The 14,394-nt window shown below is 45.8% G+C and overlaps 1 protein-coding gene across 1 annotated transcript in view; it reads left to right on the top strand.

The window, feature by feature from the left end:
* The first annotated feature begins 800 nt into the window (after window positions 1-800).
* LOC114026863 (solute carrier family 22 member 15-like) overlaps window positions 801-14,394 on the top strand; it is a 97,593-nt gene continuing 83,999 nt past the window's right edge. The window contains exons 1-3 of the mRNA XM_027840609.1: window positions 801-1,010; window positions 1,432-1,648; window positions 1,745-1,908. Of these exons, the coding sequence (XP_027696410.1) occupies window positions 801-1,010; window positions 1,432-1,648; window positions 1,745-1,908 (591 nt within the window). The remainder of the gene's footprint in view (window positions 1,011-1,431; window positions 1,649-1,744; window positions 1,909-14,394) is intronic.

Here is a 14,394-nt window from a genome sequence, read left to right as displayed (position 1 = left end):
ATGTTTGTCTTTGGAATTCTGTTTTGAGTAGGGAACTAGAAACTAAGGGAAAGGAAGGCTTGGAGATTCTGTATACGCTCTTACCCACAGGTTGCCCTTTACTTTTTCACTGGGGTTGAACAGGTCAGCCCCTTTATTTTCTAGAAGCCTGTTATCACATACTCTTGTAACTTCTTAAACATGTCCACCCCTACAGAAAACGAAGTTTGAGTTCCAATGTCAATAAAAGAGTAATCGTTGTAGGGCACTAGCCACAGAGAGGAGAGTCGGAGATCCCATCTGTCAAACACATGCTATTAACTAGCCATGAGAACTGTGAAAATGTGGGTCAGATCCATCAGAACTGCCAGGGAGTAGATGGAGTTCAGGAGGGGTGATTGGGCAGGGATGCTCAATTTCTTTGGTTAATTCAAGCCAGATGCTTAGCATTTGCTTTCCAATCCAAAATGTTTCTGTTGAAGCTTACAAAACTCCAACTTCAGAGGCAATGGTGCCCCTTAAGGATGTCAAATGTTAACCTGAGGCTGTGTAGCTCCCTAACAGCCAGAAGAGACGTAGGTGAGTTCTCATTTCCAGTGCAAATGAAACAAAACGAAAAGAAAAACACCTTGCAAACAGCCACTATTACTCCAGTCACATTCCAAGGGAGCTGAGTCACAGGGTACAGTTGGCTTTGCCCCAGGACAGAGCTGCTTCTGTGTATCTGGGTGGAGGTGGTGGGGAAGGGGGGGAGGAAATAACCTCTAACTCCAAACGCAGGACAGATAACTGGTGGAAAGGAGCCATGAATGAAATCTCAGATGCCCGACTTAATCTGGGGTCTGCTGGCTGGGCATCCCGGCTCCATCTCCAGCCATTTAGAAATGAGGTCACAGAGCTGCTGGCATCTAATCACGGCCTCTGGGGGTTTTTGTTGTTGCGGCTATACTTGGCTTTCCTCTCACAGACCCAAACGGCCCAGGAAATCCTCCTGGCTACCTCCAGCTGACTTTCCAGACACTGGGGTGCAGGTGGTGTGTGTGTGGGGGGGGGGATCAGAGATAGTCACTTGTCCCTGAGCTTGTCACCATGGACAGTTCACAGATTTAAAAGATGGAAGGGACCATAAGAAAGCATCTATCTAGTCTTCACCACCCCAGTCATTTCTTAGACGAGGCCCAGAGAAGTTCCGAGACTTTGCCTAATTATACAACTCCGAGGAGGGGGTGGGGACGACTCAGACCCAGATCCTTCAGTTCCAGATCCAAAGCTCTTTCCACTATGATACTTGGTCAGCCAAAACAGAAAGATTCTCTAGCCCGTGCCCTGAGCAAAGTCTCCCACGCCACTAGACGCTGAAGGAGGCCAGAATGGAAACTCCCTGACTGGGCCTTGGGCGCGTGGGATGAGGTGGTGTGGGAGTTTGGGTGGTGGCGGCTTTCTTTTTCCTAGGGAAAACACCCTATCCCTCCCTCTCCTTCTCCCCCCGCCTCCCCCGGGCCCCCCCAGTCTAAGGCTGCACTGAGCCAAGGGCGGAGAGGAAAGGAGAAGCCGCACACATCTGGCCCCACAGCAGTCCCATCTGGCCGCAGCAGCAGTCCTGGGCTGGGCGGAGTTCGGGAGGCCCCTGGGAGCCCGCAGAGCTTGAGAAGGGGGGTGGATAGTGGTGGTGAGGGGGGCGTGGGACTCCACCTCCTCCTCCCACCCACTTAGCACCAAAGGAGGGCGCCTCCGCCCTCCTCCCCTCCCCTCTCTTCTCCTCCAGTCCTCTCCCCTCCCGGCCCCGCTGCCTCCAGCCCAGCCCAGCCCGCCACAGCTGTACGCGCCGTCCTGGCCCGGCGGGCCATGGAGCTCGACAGGGCTTTCTGCGCCGTGGGCGAGTTCGGGAGCTGCCAGAGGCGCTTCGTGGCCGTGCTGGTGGGGTTGCAGGTAGGGGACTGGCCAGGGAGGGGGAGGGGGAAGGGGGACGAGCCCAGTGCTCTGCAGTGTGCCTGGCCCGCTACGTGCACCACCCTCTCCCCGCCCCCGACCCCGCCTCCCGTTCTTCCAGCCCGCCCACCCCCACCTTCGTAGGAGGGGGCTGTGCTGCCTTCCTGGCTCTCTGCCTATTTCCAACCGCTGGGTTCTTGCTCCTCTCCAGCCTCTGCAAGTGTTCCCGGATAGCCGGACCTCCCACCCCCACCCCTGGCGGCTTGGCAGCCTCGAAAAGCGCGGGGTTTTCCAACCGTCTGCCAGGGCCTGGGAGGAAGTGGTTGCAAAGGGAGGTGGGGCTGGCCGGCGGCCCGGTTGGCTGGGGTGTTTCCTTTCTTGGGATGCTCCCCGAGGGTGGCTCACGCGGTGACGGTGGGGGGTGGGGGTGGAGGTGGATCAAGGGCCCGATGCCCAGCCTCTGCCCCTTGGGCCTCACTACCTCCTGACCGTATTCCTCGATTTGAGCATCTTCTTGGATAGATGTGGATTGGGGAAGACCCTTGATCTCCCCCGAGGAATAAAAGCTGTTAGAACCCATGAAACTGAGCCTCAGACGCCCCCGACCCTGCCTCCACATCCCACTCCAGCATTTCTCTTCCCAGTTTTCTCCTACACTTGCCATAGTTCACCCATACCCTCAGAACAAAGGGAAGGGCTTGAGAGCGAGAGGGGTTCGGGCATCCAGTCACCCTCCTGGAACTGGGTTGCAGGCTTTCCCTTGGCCTCTGGGCACGCATGTAGCCCCGGGGCTGGGTCTTCAGTAACTGCTGGGTGGAAAACCCGACGGCCCACTCGGGATGCTCGTGGCTGGGGGCCGTCGGTTTGACCCTAGTCGCCGTGACCTGGCAGAAAGCAGCTGGCCTTTCTGCTCTGAAGTGCCTCGCCCGCCTCTTCGGCGCTAGCTACCCTTTGGATAAAGAGTTTCCCTCGAGTAGGTTGGACGCAGGCCGAGGCTGTGGGGCTAACTTAGAGGGAGAGGCACCACTTAAGCCTAAAACCCTGTGATCGCCTGCCAAGGACGGCCTGACACCCTCAGGGAACCTTGCACGTGGTTGGTGAAGGAGGAAAAAAAACATCTGGAAGGAAAGGCCAAGCTGGCAGATGGACTAAATGACAATTTGGTGTTCTGTTCCTCGTTTGGAAATGCCAAAAGCCGCTTGCCCCGAAAACCCGTTTTCAATTTTGACAGAAAGCATGGGTTAAAAAAAAAAGAAAAGAAACTCAGCCTTTCCTTTGTTTTCTCTGTGTTACCTAACCCCTCGACTCGCCCCAGTCCAGGGCAGACCCTCCCTTTGAAGGGTTTACTAGAGGGCATGGAGGAAAGAGCCCGGCTCGGAAGGAATGCGATCTGCATACTTGGAGGGACTGATCCCCAATGCCTCACATACCATTTCCATGACATTGATGGGGGGATCATAGCCAATCTTTTATCCCAAAGCCTGAGAGCACCGGGGAAAGAGACCAGGAAATAGCTGGAGGAGACCAGCTGTTAGCATTCATAAAGTTATCTTAGACTCATAGATATAACGTTGGGAAGGATCTTAGAGATCTCCTACTCTGGCTTTCTCATTTTACAGATGAGGAAACTGAGCTCCAGAGAGGTTGTGACTTGTCCAAGGTCACACAGATGGTAAATGGGCTCTCACCCGCATTCAGCCTCCCCAGGTCCTCCAACTCTTTCCAGTGCATCACCCCAAAGTACACAAAACCAAACCAGTTCCCCATTGCCATGGAATGCATTTGACTGTTGGAAGCTTGTCACCCTTGGCTTCCTTTTTTAAATTCCTGTGTGGTTTCCTGATAAACGGTACCGGAGAATGTCAAAATACGGCATTTTAGAATGTATTAGTCATCATTAGAATGCCAGACTTGCCATGTGGAAGAGTAAGTATGTTTAGCCAGGAACTGGAAGTCTGCAGGTTATCTCTTTGTAGATAGGACTGTGATATCTAGGCACACAAAAGACCCTGGGGTTCATCTGACCCATCCCCCTCTTATAAATGGAGAGACTTAGACCCAGGCAAGCTGATACAGTATCCTTGGAAAAGTCATTTAAGTTTTCTGAGGCAATTTCCCCATCTGTAAAGTGAAGGATGTCTAAGGTTCCCTCTAGCTCAGATGTTCTATGATCCAATGACTTGGGACAGTCAAACATTAATTTAAGGTCCCATACTCTTTCAGGTCAATGACACTTATTTCCTTCAGAGATCACAGCACAATATTCTGTTAAGAGTGGTGTTAAGCATGGGTAGGTTGATGCAAATATTCCTGTGGATATATTCACTCTCTTCAAAGACTTTTCTTCCTGAGTTCAAATCCAGCCTCAGACATCTAACGGCTGTGTGACTCTGGGCAAGTCACTGAACCCTGTTTGCCTGTTTCCTCATCTGGAAAATGAACTGGAGAAGAAAATGGCAAAACACTCCAGTATCTTTGTCAAGAAAACCCTAAATGAGGTCATAAAGAGTTGGACATAACTGGAAAAAAAAAAAAAAAGACTAAATAACTAGTAGATAAGGCACCGAACTGGTAGTCAAGAACACCTGAGTCCAAAACCCATCTGAGACACTGCAACCTCTCTCAGCCTCAGTTTCCTAAGGCTGTAAATTGTGTCCATCTGTAAAATGGGCATAATACCTGCAACAGGGTTGTTGTAAAGATTAAATGAGACTACATTCATTAGAATGTAGATATACATTTATAAACTTTAAAGTGCTATAAATACCAGTTATTTTTAAAGCCAGAAATGTAGGAGGCTATGCACATATGCTACCCCTTAAAATGGTCCTGGGTGCTTTCTAATTCTAACGACTAAGTCCTACAGATTTTCTCCTTTTTTCTTCACCTAGTTTCAGAGCCAGAATTTCCTTCTCTGTAAAACAAAGGGGTGGATTTCCAAGGCAGTTTATGAGTCACATAAGAAAATGACCTCATTTTTTAAAATGAAAAATTAGATTCAGTTTCATCATCTGTCTTTTTCACCACATTTTTGGCTACTTCCAAAAATCAAATCCATACCCAAGGATGAAGTCTTACCACCGCTAAAAATATTGGAGGGGGATATTTGAGGGAATACTTTATGGTAACCCAGAAAGGTAATTTGATCTTAGACTGCATGGAGAGAGACGTAGCAGGCAAGAACTGAGAGGTGAGAGCCCCACCACTCTCTTCCCTGACTAGGCCACACCTGAAGCTATATGCTCAGTTCTGGGTACCAGAGTTTAGGAAGGACATCAGTGAACTGAATATTGGTCAGAAGAAGGCAAACAGGGTAGAAAAGGGCCTTTTCACTCCAAAGCAGTCTCTAATTCTTACCATCTGTATTTTAAAATGTACATGTGGTTGTATAACCTATATAGGATTGCTTACTGTCTCAGGGATGGGGGAGGTGATGGAGGAGAGAAGGATAGAATTTGGAACTCAAAACTTTTTTAAAAATGTTAAAAAATTGTTTTGACATGTAATTGAGGGAAAAAGAAAATATTATTTTAAAAATGTCCATGTGGGCTAAGGATGAATAGTACTTAAGGTTTTTAATAAAATGGAGGATATAGCATATTCAGAGAACTAAGCTATGTGACTTTTTGTGATGCAGTTTCTTCATTTATAAAATTAAATGGCTGGACTCTAATAAATCATAGTTTTAACAACCTATAACTTCCTAATTTAGCTTATGTCTAAAGGTCATGGCTGTGTGACCCAGGTTCCAGTGGTAGACAGTCATGAGATATTTTGGAATGCCCATAGGGGAAATTTTAGAATTTAGAATTGGCCTAATCAACATAAGGGGGGAAGCTGGACAGATTAGGCAAAGATCATAGGAAAAAAGCACTTAAAACTGGAAGGGATCATGCAGTCCAACCTCATTTTACAGACAGGGAAATTGAGGAACAGAATAACTGAAGTTATATAATGCTTTTTGATTGATCTAGCCCAAACTCTATCCAGACCAGAATCATCTCTAGAATATATGTGACCAGCCACCATGCAGCCTTTGCTTGGAGGCTTCCAGTAATTTGCGATCAGCTAGTCCCTTCCATGGGGATGGCTGCCATGGTTAGGAAATTCTTCCTTATATCAAGTCCTCAATCAGTGAAACGCAGATCTATTGATTCTGGCTTTGCCAGCTGGGGCCAAGCCGGGCCACTTTAATCCCTCTTCCACTTGAGAACCCTTAGTTCCAGGAAAGTCACTCCTGATCTACTCTTCTCCCACCTAAATATCCCTGTTTCTCTTCCATAGAATAAAATATACTGTGAAAAACCAAGTTCTCACCCAGGAAGATTTTCATGGCAAATAAATGGATGAAAACTGCTCATCCCAGAGAAGACCATCTATGGCGTTAGTAAATCACCCAGAATAGCTTGTACTGACAAGATGAAGTGACTTGCCCAAAGTCATAGAGGTAGAGGGGTAGAAGAACTAGAATTTGAACCTAGGTCCTTTGACTTCTCTTCATCATACCCCATTGAATCCAACTGTGAACTCAGAGAAATAATGGAAAATAGACAACTGTCCATGGTCTTTAAGATCCATATATATGTGTGTGTGTGTATACATATATACACATACATACATGTATATACACATACACAGACACAGACACACACACTTATATTCACTGCCTGCAATAAAGTAAAGCTCCCTCCATTCCCCCTGTGCTGGTTTTGTGGCTGAGGAAGGATTTAGGTAGGAAAGCTGGGTAGTATGGAAAAAGGAGAGAGACAAGTGCCTCCTTATTAATATCTGCTTAGTGAGAGTAAAGAACCATAAACTCGGAGGTCCTGAAAGAAACTCTGGTCCTCAGGATCAGAGACATCTCCCTCAGGGCCCATGGCCTCAATGTTGCCTGCTTACCAGGTAGTGAGTCAAACTGGAGAGTGATGGCTCCCAATCCCCCAGCTCACCAGAATATGTGTCTTCTATGTGCTTTCTGAACCCAATCATGAATATCTTCTGTTGCCATGGTGAGGAAAATAAGGCATTTATGCTGTGTAATGGGAAGGCATGAGCTGCTGCCATTAGCTCTAATGAAAACTCCAGTTCTCTCCTGCTAGGTCTCCTTTCACTTTGCTTAAAAAAAAAAAAAAACTGGGAGAAATGGGGCTTATTTGCTGGTGCACATTAACTGATTCATTCCACTGCTATTACAGGGCAGGTTGTTCTTAACAAAGAGAGAAATCCAGGTCAGATCTCTTGTCTCTGGAGCAGAGCAGCTGCAGTGAGAGCTGAGGGGAGTGGCAGGCATGGCTGGGTTCCTGATTAGCCTTGTGCATCTGTTTACATTGTTTAGGCAGGTAGGTGACTAGAAGATAGATTACTGGACTGGTCAGGATGACTGGAATTCAAATTTGGCCTCACTTACTACTTGCGCTACCCCAGGAAAGCTGTCTGGTCTATGTGACTTCACTTTCTTCATCTGTACAATGAGGATAAAATAGCCCCTGCTTCCTTAGTGTGAGGATAAAGTTATCCTCTAAATATTCATAAAGTGCTATGTAAATGTTTAATATTATTATTGTTGTTGTTGTTCAGTTGTTTTTCAGTCGTGTCTGACTCCTCATGATCCCATTTGGGGTTTTCTTGGCAAAGCTACTGGAGTGGTTTGCCATTTCTTTCTCCAGCTATTTTACAGATGAGGAAACTGAGGCAAACAGGGTTAAGCGACTTGCCCCAGGTCACACAGCTAGTAAATTTCTGAGGCTAGATTTGAACTCACATAAATTAGTCTCCCTGATTTCAGGTCCAGTGCTCTATCCACTTATTATATGCCAAATAGTAATACATTATTACATCATTATTATTATATTCCAAAACACAGAGTCCCAGTATTCAAAGGTGTGTAAGAAGTCATCCAGTCCAACCTATAAGTCCACAGGAGTCCTCTCTGCAAATATGCGAACAAGTAGTCCCAAGTCTTCCCTTAAAGACTTCTTGGGAGGGAGAACTCACCAGCTTCCTAAGCAAGCTTGTGGACAGCTCCATTGTTAGGAAGCTTTTTGTACTGGGAGCTTAAATCCACTCTTTTGTCATTTCCACCTATTGTTCCTGGTTCTGCCCCGAGGCTAAAGAGAACAATAGGCATTCCTCTTCCCCCAGACATACCTTACAAATACTCTGAGACAGCTATCACATTCCTTTTCATTCTTTTCTTCTGTTCCTTAGAATGATCCTCCCACACCCCACTTAGTATTCAAGGCTTTCACAATTCTCATCCTCCTCTGAAATCTTTCTAGCTTGTTGATGTCTTTTCTAAAATCTGACACCTAGAATGGAACACAGCACTTCTAGATATGGTCTGGACAGGGTACTCTAAGACTATAATCTCCAGTCTTCTGGACACTTTGCTTCTCTTAACACAGTTTAAGATTGGATAGCAACAAGGGGCGGCTAGGTGGTGCGGTGGATAGAGTTCCAGCCTTGGAGTCAGGAGGACCTGAGTTCAAATCTGGCCTCAGACACTTTATGCGTCCCAGCTGTGTGACCCTGGGCAAGTCACTTAATCCCATTGCCTCACCCCCCCCCCCAAAAAAATTGGATAGCGACTGAAGTGCTCCCTTCTTGTCAAGAGAAGGAAGCCAAGATAAAAAGAAAAGCCACATAAAAAGAAAAAATTTATCCTGTTTCCAGAGTAATCTGTACGTCTGCATCAACTCAAAACTAGAGAGCTCATGAGTTTCTCAACTTTGCCTAGGAGGACACAATTAGTTCAAAACAAAATCATTTAATGAAATAGCATAGTAAGAAATTGAAATTGAAATCCCTTTCCCCAGCACTACCACCATAAACCTGGGGCACACTCTCCTAGCAATATAAATACCAGCAATGAGAAGAATGCTCACGCATCGAGGTGACTCACTGAGGGCACTCACGTAAGGAACACTCCTGGCACGGACAATTCAAACCCCCAAATCTGCACGGCTACCAGCGTCTTCCCCAGTCATGTTAGCACTCTTTCTGAGCACAGTCTCTGGTGAGCACTGATTCCTGTTGGGCCTGCCCCTGAGCATCCAGTCATCCTGCTGAGATCTGTCTCCGCTGCTTCCTCAGGGGTTCGGCACATTTCTATTGCTTCCAGACTGTTTTGATTTCTTGGGCTTCTCTTTGGGCAACTGAGAGTTTTAGACCCACAGCTTGAAGGGGTCAAAGTTTATTTAATCTAACATCTTCAATTTACAAATGAAGAAAAGGAGGCCTAGAGATGGTCTCATAGGAAGTAAATTGAGCTGGGATTGAATCTTAAGTCCTTTGATGTTAAATCTATTCATATTTCTACTGCACCATACTGCCATTGCTGTTTGCTGGGTGCATCACTCTTGGGCCTTGCTCCCTCTTACCAGTTTTGGGGCTTCTTTTCTTTAAGGCTGCCTCCTGACCCTCTCGGCAATAATTGCTAGGGTGTAGCTACTAGAAAGTCTCTTTCTAATAAGGGTAGGTTGGAGGGGCAGCTAGGTGGCCCAGTGGATAGAGCACCGGCCCTGGATTCAGGAGGACCTGAGTTCAAATCCGGCCTCAGACACATAACACTTACTAGCTGTGTGACCCTGGGTATGTCACTTAACCCCAATTGCCTCACCAAAAAAAAAAAATAATAAGGATAGGTTGGTGACCCTTTAGCTACATCCAGAGGACATAGGCACCGTATTCAGCTAACAAAAGCCAAAGAGAATGCCCCTAAGTCAAGTCTTTTATTTTAGTCTCTGTGTTAAGATCACAATCCTAGGTCCCAGGTAGCTCTTTGATTTAGGATTAGAAATTCTTAAACTCCTCTGTAGCTTGTAATACAAATGCAGTTAAACCAGGAAAAAAAAGGAAGGACACAAGGCCATTGTTCTCTACTCACCTGACCCCAGTTGCTGATTTTATTTTATAAACAGATAGATATAGATATATACAACATGTATGTACATATATAACATATGCAACATATAGATATTTACATTTGAATACACACATATATAATTCACAACATGTCAACAAGCATTCTGGAAAGATTTACTACATGCCAGATATTGTGCCAAGTCCTGGGAATATAAATACAAGCAGAAAAAATAACAATCTCTACCCTCAAGGAGCTTACATTCTAGTGGGAGAAGACCACAGATAAAAAGAAGCTGAAAACCAGGAGGTGCAATGTAAGGGAGAGAGATGAAGACTCCCGGTGCTAGGACATGGTGAAGGAAGTCCAGAGACTCAGGAGTGTAGCCTGGAGAGGAATGAAGACATGAATGGCCTGGGTCCCCTTCTTGAAATGGAGGTCCTGAGAGGAATAAGTCAACTGGAGGGAGAAGCCATAAGGACAGATGGTACTTGTAATGTGAGAAATAGTCTTGGTGGACTGAGCTTCCAGAGTGAAGAGGTTTCTATGCCCGGTAGAGAAAGTCTTTTGGAGAATCAGGAAGGTATGTATCCTGGAAAGGAATGAAGTATGTATAATCATTGTTCACCTTCTTTCATAAGTTCCACATGGAGGATCTCTCTACCCAGTGTTCTGGGTCCAGTGCTTCAGAAACCATGGAAACAGGAATCAGATAAAGGCAAAAGAAAAGATCCTGCTCTTTCATCCTTGGGAGGAGAATGGTATCAGGAAGTTTGATCACACAGAAGTTATTATAGGGGGAAAATCGGGTTGAGGTGATCTTCTCTTTCCTTAACCCTTTGTCAGGGGGTCTCACCGAGGGAGGAGTGTTTCTGGCCAAGGAGGAGTACCTTTGGTTGATGATAACAGGGTATAGGATCTCTGGTCCTGATATGCTAGTTATGCAAGCCTAAGGTGGGGGGGAAGGACCCCAGTAGTGAAGGACTTGTTGTTAGGCCTGTTGCACAGGGCGCCGCAGAGTAGCTAGGCCAAAGGTCACTACAAAATACAGACGAGCAAGATAGTCTCTAGTCTCAAGAGCTTATATTCTAACAGAGGAAGAAAGCTCATATGAGGGAGTGGTCACTGAAGTGTTTTGGGACAGGGTTGAGACATAGGACAAATGATTGACACATCTTTTCCAGCACTGGTCCCCGTTGATTTCATTATTCCTGTCAGAGCTGGAGCTGGAAGTGGGAGAAGGGTACACAGGTATATCACGTGGGTCGGCTAAGGATGGGCCTAGGCCTGGGCAAGATAAGGAGAATGCTCATGACTCATGTTAAATTTGTGGTCCTCTGAAACACCCAAATCTTTTTCAGATCAATCTGGTCTTTTAAATTACATGGGAACCAGGGCAGCTCTCACCCTGACCAGCTATTGTTTCTTGCTTTTAGTAGCAGAGAAGCCCACCTCCTTTTCTTATCACACAAGTCCCAGAAGAGAGCATTTACTTCTTGGATGGAAGTTATCATTTATAACCTGTTGTGGCCTATTTAATTTGCCTATTGTCCTTTGGATCATCCACAATTTTTAATTCTTTAGCAATTGTGTTGTCTGATGATTCATAATCATAATAAATGTGTTTGTATAATATTGATTAATATTTGCAAGGCGTTTTATGTATATTACCTTATTTGACGTTCATAACAGGTGGGTTATGAGCCTCTGAGGTAGGTCCTATAGATATTATTATCTCTCTGTTACACATGTGGAAACTGAGGTACAGAAAGCTTGAGTTCAAATAGCAAAGTAAGCATTGGAGGTGAGAATTGAACCCAGGTCTCTCCTAATGACAGGCCCCCGGAATTTACATAGATAAAAATGTTAGGCAGCACAAAGCCAAGGATGAATTCCTGGGGAACTCTACCCAAGACTGCCCTCCTGGAGGATACCAAGCCATTCATTACCTTTCCTGGGCCCAGCGGTCCAAACAGTTTACTCTGGATGTATATATGTTGTTTCCCCTCCCCCCACCCCCATTAGAATGTAAGCTTCTTGAGGATGGGACACAATTTCATTTTGGTCTTTGTATCCCTGCACTTTGTTTGATGTCTGGTATATAATTAGTGCCTAATCAATGCTGGTTGATTGATTCAAAATCCACCCACCCGTTTTATGACCTTACCTAGTTCTTTTCTCTTGACCATGAGGATGGCTTTGTTAAATATTTTGCTGATATCTAGATAAATATGTCTTCCCTTGTGTGAGGTATGTTCTTAGGGAGATTTTGTGTGGTTCATAGGTTAAGCAACTTGGCCAAATTCAAGTGTAAGTGCATGAAGGGCTCAGCTCAAAAGACCTCAAAGAATGTGTGGGAGATAAACCTGAGTTAGGAGGCCATCCTCATTGGCTTCTTTGATAACACCTTCTAACTCCTTCCTTCCTTTTTTAGGAACAGCCAAGAAGGTTGGGGCACGTGGATGCCTTCTTGTCAAGTTCTGTACCCTTTGCCAAGTAGCCACTATGTATGTACCCTGGCCTGATCTTAGCCAGCTGGTCGGGTTCCTGGAGCTAGGCTGGCTACAACCCCTGAGGGACCCAGAGTGTCTCTTGTCCAAGGTTATAAGCTTGACCCCTGTTTTGGTATGTTTCTCTCCCCCACCCATGGTTAACAACTAGTGATTAGAACCCCAGTTCCATTCAACCAATTAGCATCAATTAGTTTTTACAAATAGAAAATTTACAATGAAGTTATAACAATGTAAACATTTCCCCTCAACACCTAGGGCACTTTCTCCTAAGTAACACCTAAGTCCCTGGGGGAGATTGAGCTCTCACTGAAAGTAGTTTCTGCTTTAAGCTGCATTCACTTCCAAATGCCCACAGCTGCTGGATGACATGGGTTCAGGCTGCTGGGTACTTCTATCCTGACTGTCAGGCATCTAACACATTCCGACATAGAGTCTAGGTCCTGAACCTCTGTCAGATCACAATTCTGACCTGTTAAAGCTTTATTAAGTAGCCATCTCCAGGATGGCTGTACCTAAGAGGAGGTAGAGACAGGCCCCAGTAGATGTAAAGACCTGAGACTTTCTCCCCACCCAAAATTTAGTGCTTGGAACACAGCCAGGTAGGAGTGAGCACCAGCCTCACTCTGGCCAGTTAATGCCTTTCAAGCACAGCCCAGCTCTCACTGCAGAGCTGATTCACAGTATGCTGTTTCATCATGTGCTTAGCAGATTAGAACCAGTTACAGAATGCTTGTAAAGGCTGCAAATTAGGGAGCAGGGCCCTTCCATTACACATCATCATGCTTTTCCAGAAACAGGATCTGAAGCCCCTTCCACGAGGAGATGATGTCATGTGAGCACGCGGCACATACTTCTAAAATTCCCCCACCCCTACCCCCACTTTAAACTTGTAAGGCACCCCTAGATACTGGAGATACAAAGAAGAAAACAAAGTCTCTACTATCATGGAATTTAGGGGATAGAGTGCATGAGCAGAAATATAAGGGGATTTGATGGAGAGAGTACTGGAGGGGGAAATCAGGGCAGAATTCACAGAAGTAACTCCTGAACTGAACCTTGAAAAAAGGTCACCAAGGATCCTAAGAAAGAGTGAAGCAGAAAGCATTCCAGGCGGGGAGACAAGCTTGTCAGAGGCAAGGAGATGGTAGGTAAGATTCTGAGATCAAGAAACATCTAGTAGGCTAATTTGGCCAGAACTTGGAGTATCTAAATGGGAATAATATGAAATAACCCTGAAATGTTTGGCTGGAGTCATATTGTAGAGCACCTTAAATACCAGATTAAGAAGGATGTATTTTATCCTACAGGCAATTGGGAGTCACTAAAGATTTTAGAGCATGAAAATAACATGATCAGGTTTGTGCATTAAGAAGATTATTTTCATAGGAAAGATTCTTTCTGTGTAAAGAACAGACTGAGGAGGGCACTAAATAGATGAGAAGGCTATAAAGTCATCCAGGAGAGAGGGGATGGCCCCCGCTAGAATCCGCTGTGTTTTGCAACTGATTGGTTGTAGAGAGGGAAGGGGGGGGTGAGGGAGAAGAAGTCAAAGATGACTCAGAAGGCCGAAGAGGAGGAGGGCCTGCTCTCCAAGGGACACTTGAACTTAATCCTTTCTTTAATTGAAGCCCAGTGTCCCCATTAGGAGAAGCAATTAACAGTTAGCAAGTCAAATGAGCCTTTGGATCCTGGCAAAGTTCTTGTTATTGGGAGAGGTACTTTAATATTGAAGGGAGAGCCAAAGGACAGGAAATCCGAAGCCTCCAGAGCTGGGCCAGCTTTGCCTTTCCCATGAACTTGACCTCATTGGAGTGGCTGCTTAACCTCTGTAATGAATAGAATGTAATGAATCCTGGCCTTACCTGGCCCACCTGATCAAATAGGATAATACATGGGAAAGTGCTTTCGAAAGTGTAAACACTACTCATCTACCTTTGTTTCTTTCCTTTCTTCCTTTCTTCTCTGTTCCTCTCTCCCTCTCTCCCCCCTCCTCTCCTCTCCTCTCCTCTCCTCTCCTCTCCTCTCCTCTCCTCTCCTCTTCTCTTCTCTTCTCTTCTCTCCTCTCCTCTTCTCTTCTCTTCTCTTCTCTTCTCTTCTCTTCTCTTCTCTTCT

The sequence above is a fragment of the Vombatus ursinus genome, unplaced genomic scaffold (assembly GCF_900497805.2).
Source record: "Vombatus ursinus unplaced genomic scaffold, bare-nosed wombat genome assembly UNPS02014847.1, whole genome shotgun sequence".
NCBI lineage: Eukaryota > Metazoa > Chordata > Mammalia > Diprotodontia > Vombatidae > Vombatus > Vombatus ursinus.
This window is presented reverse-complemented; position numbering and strand designations above follow the sequence as displayed.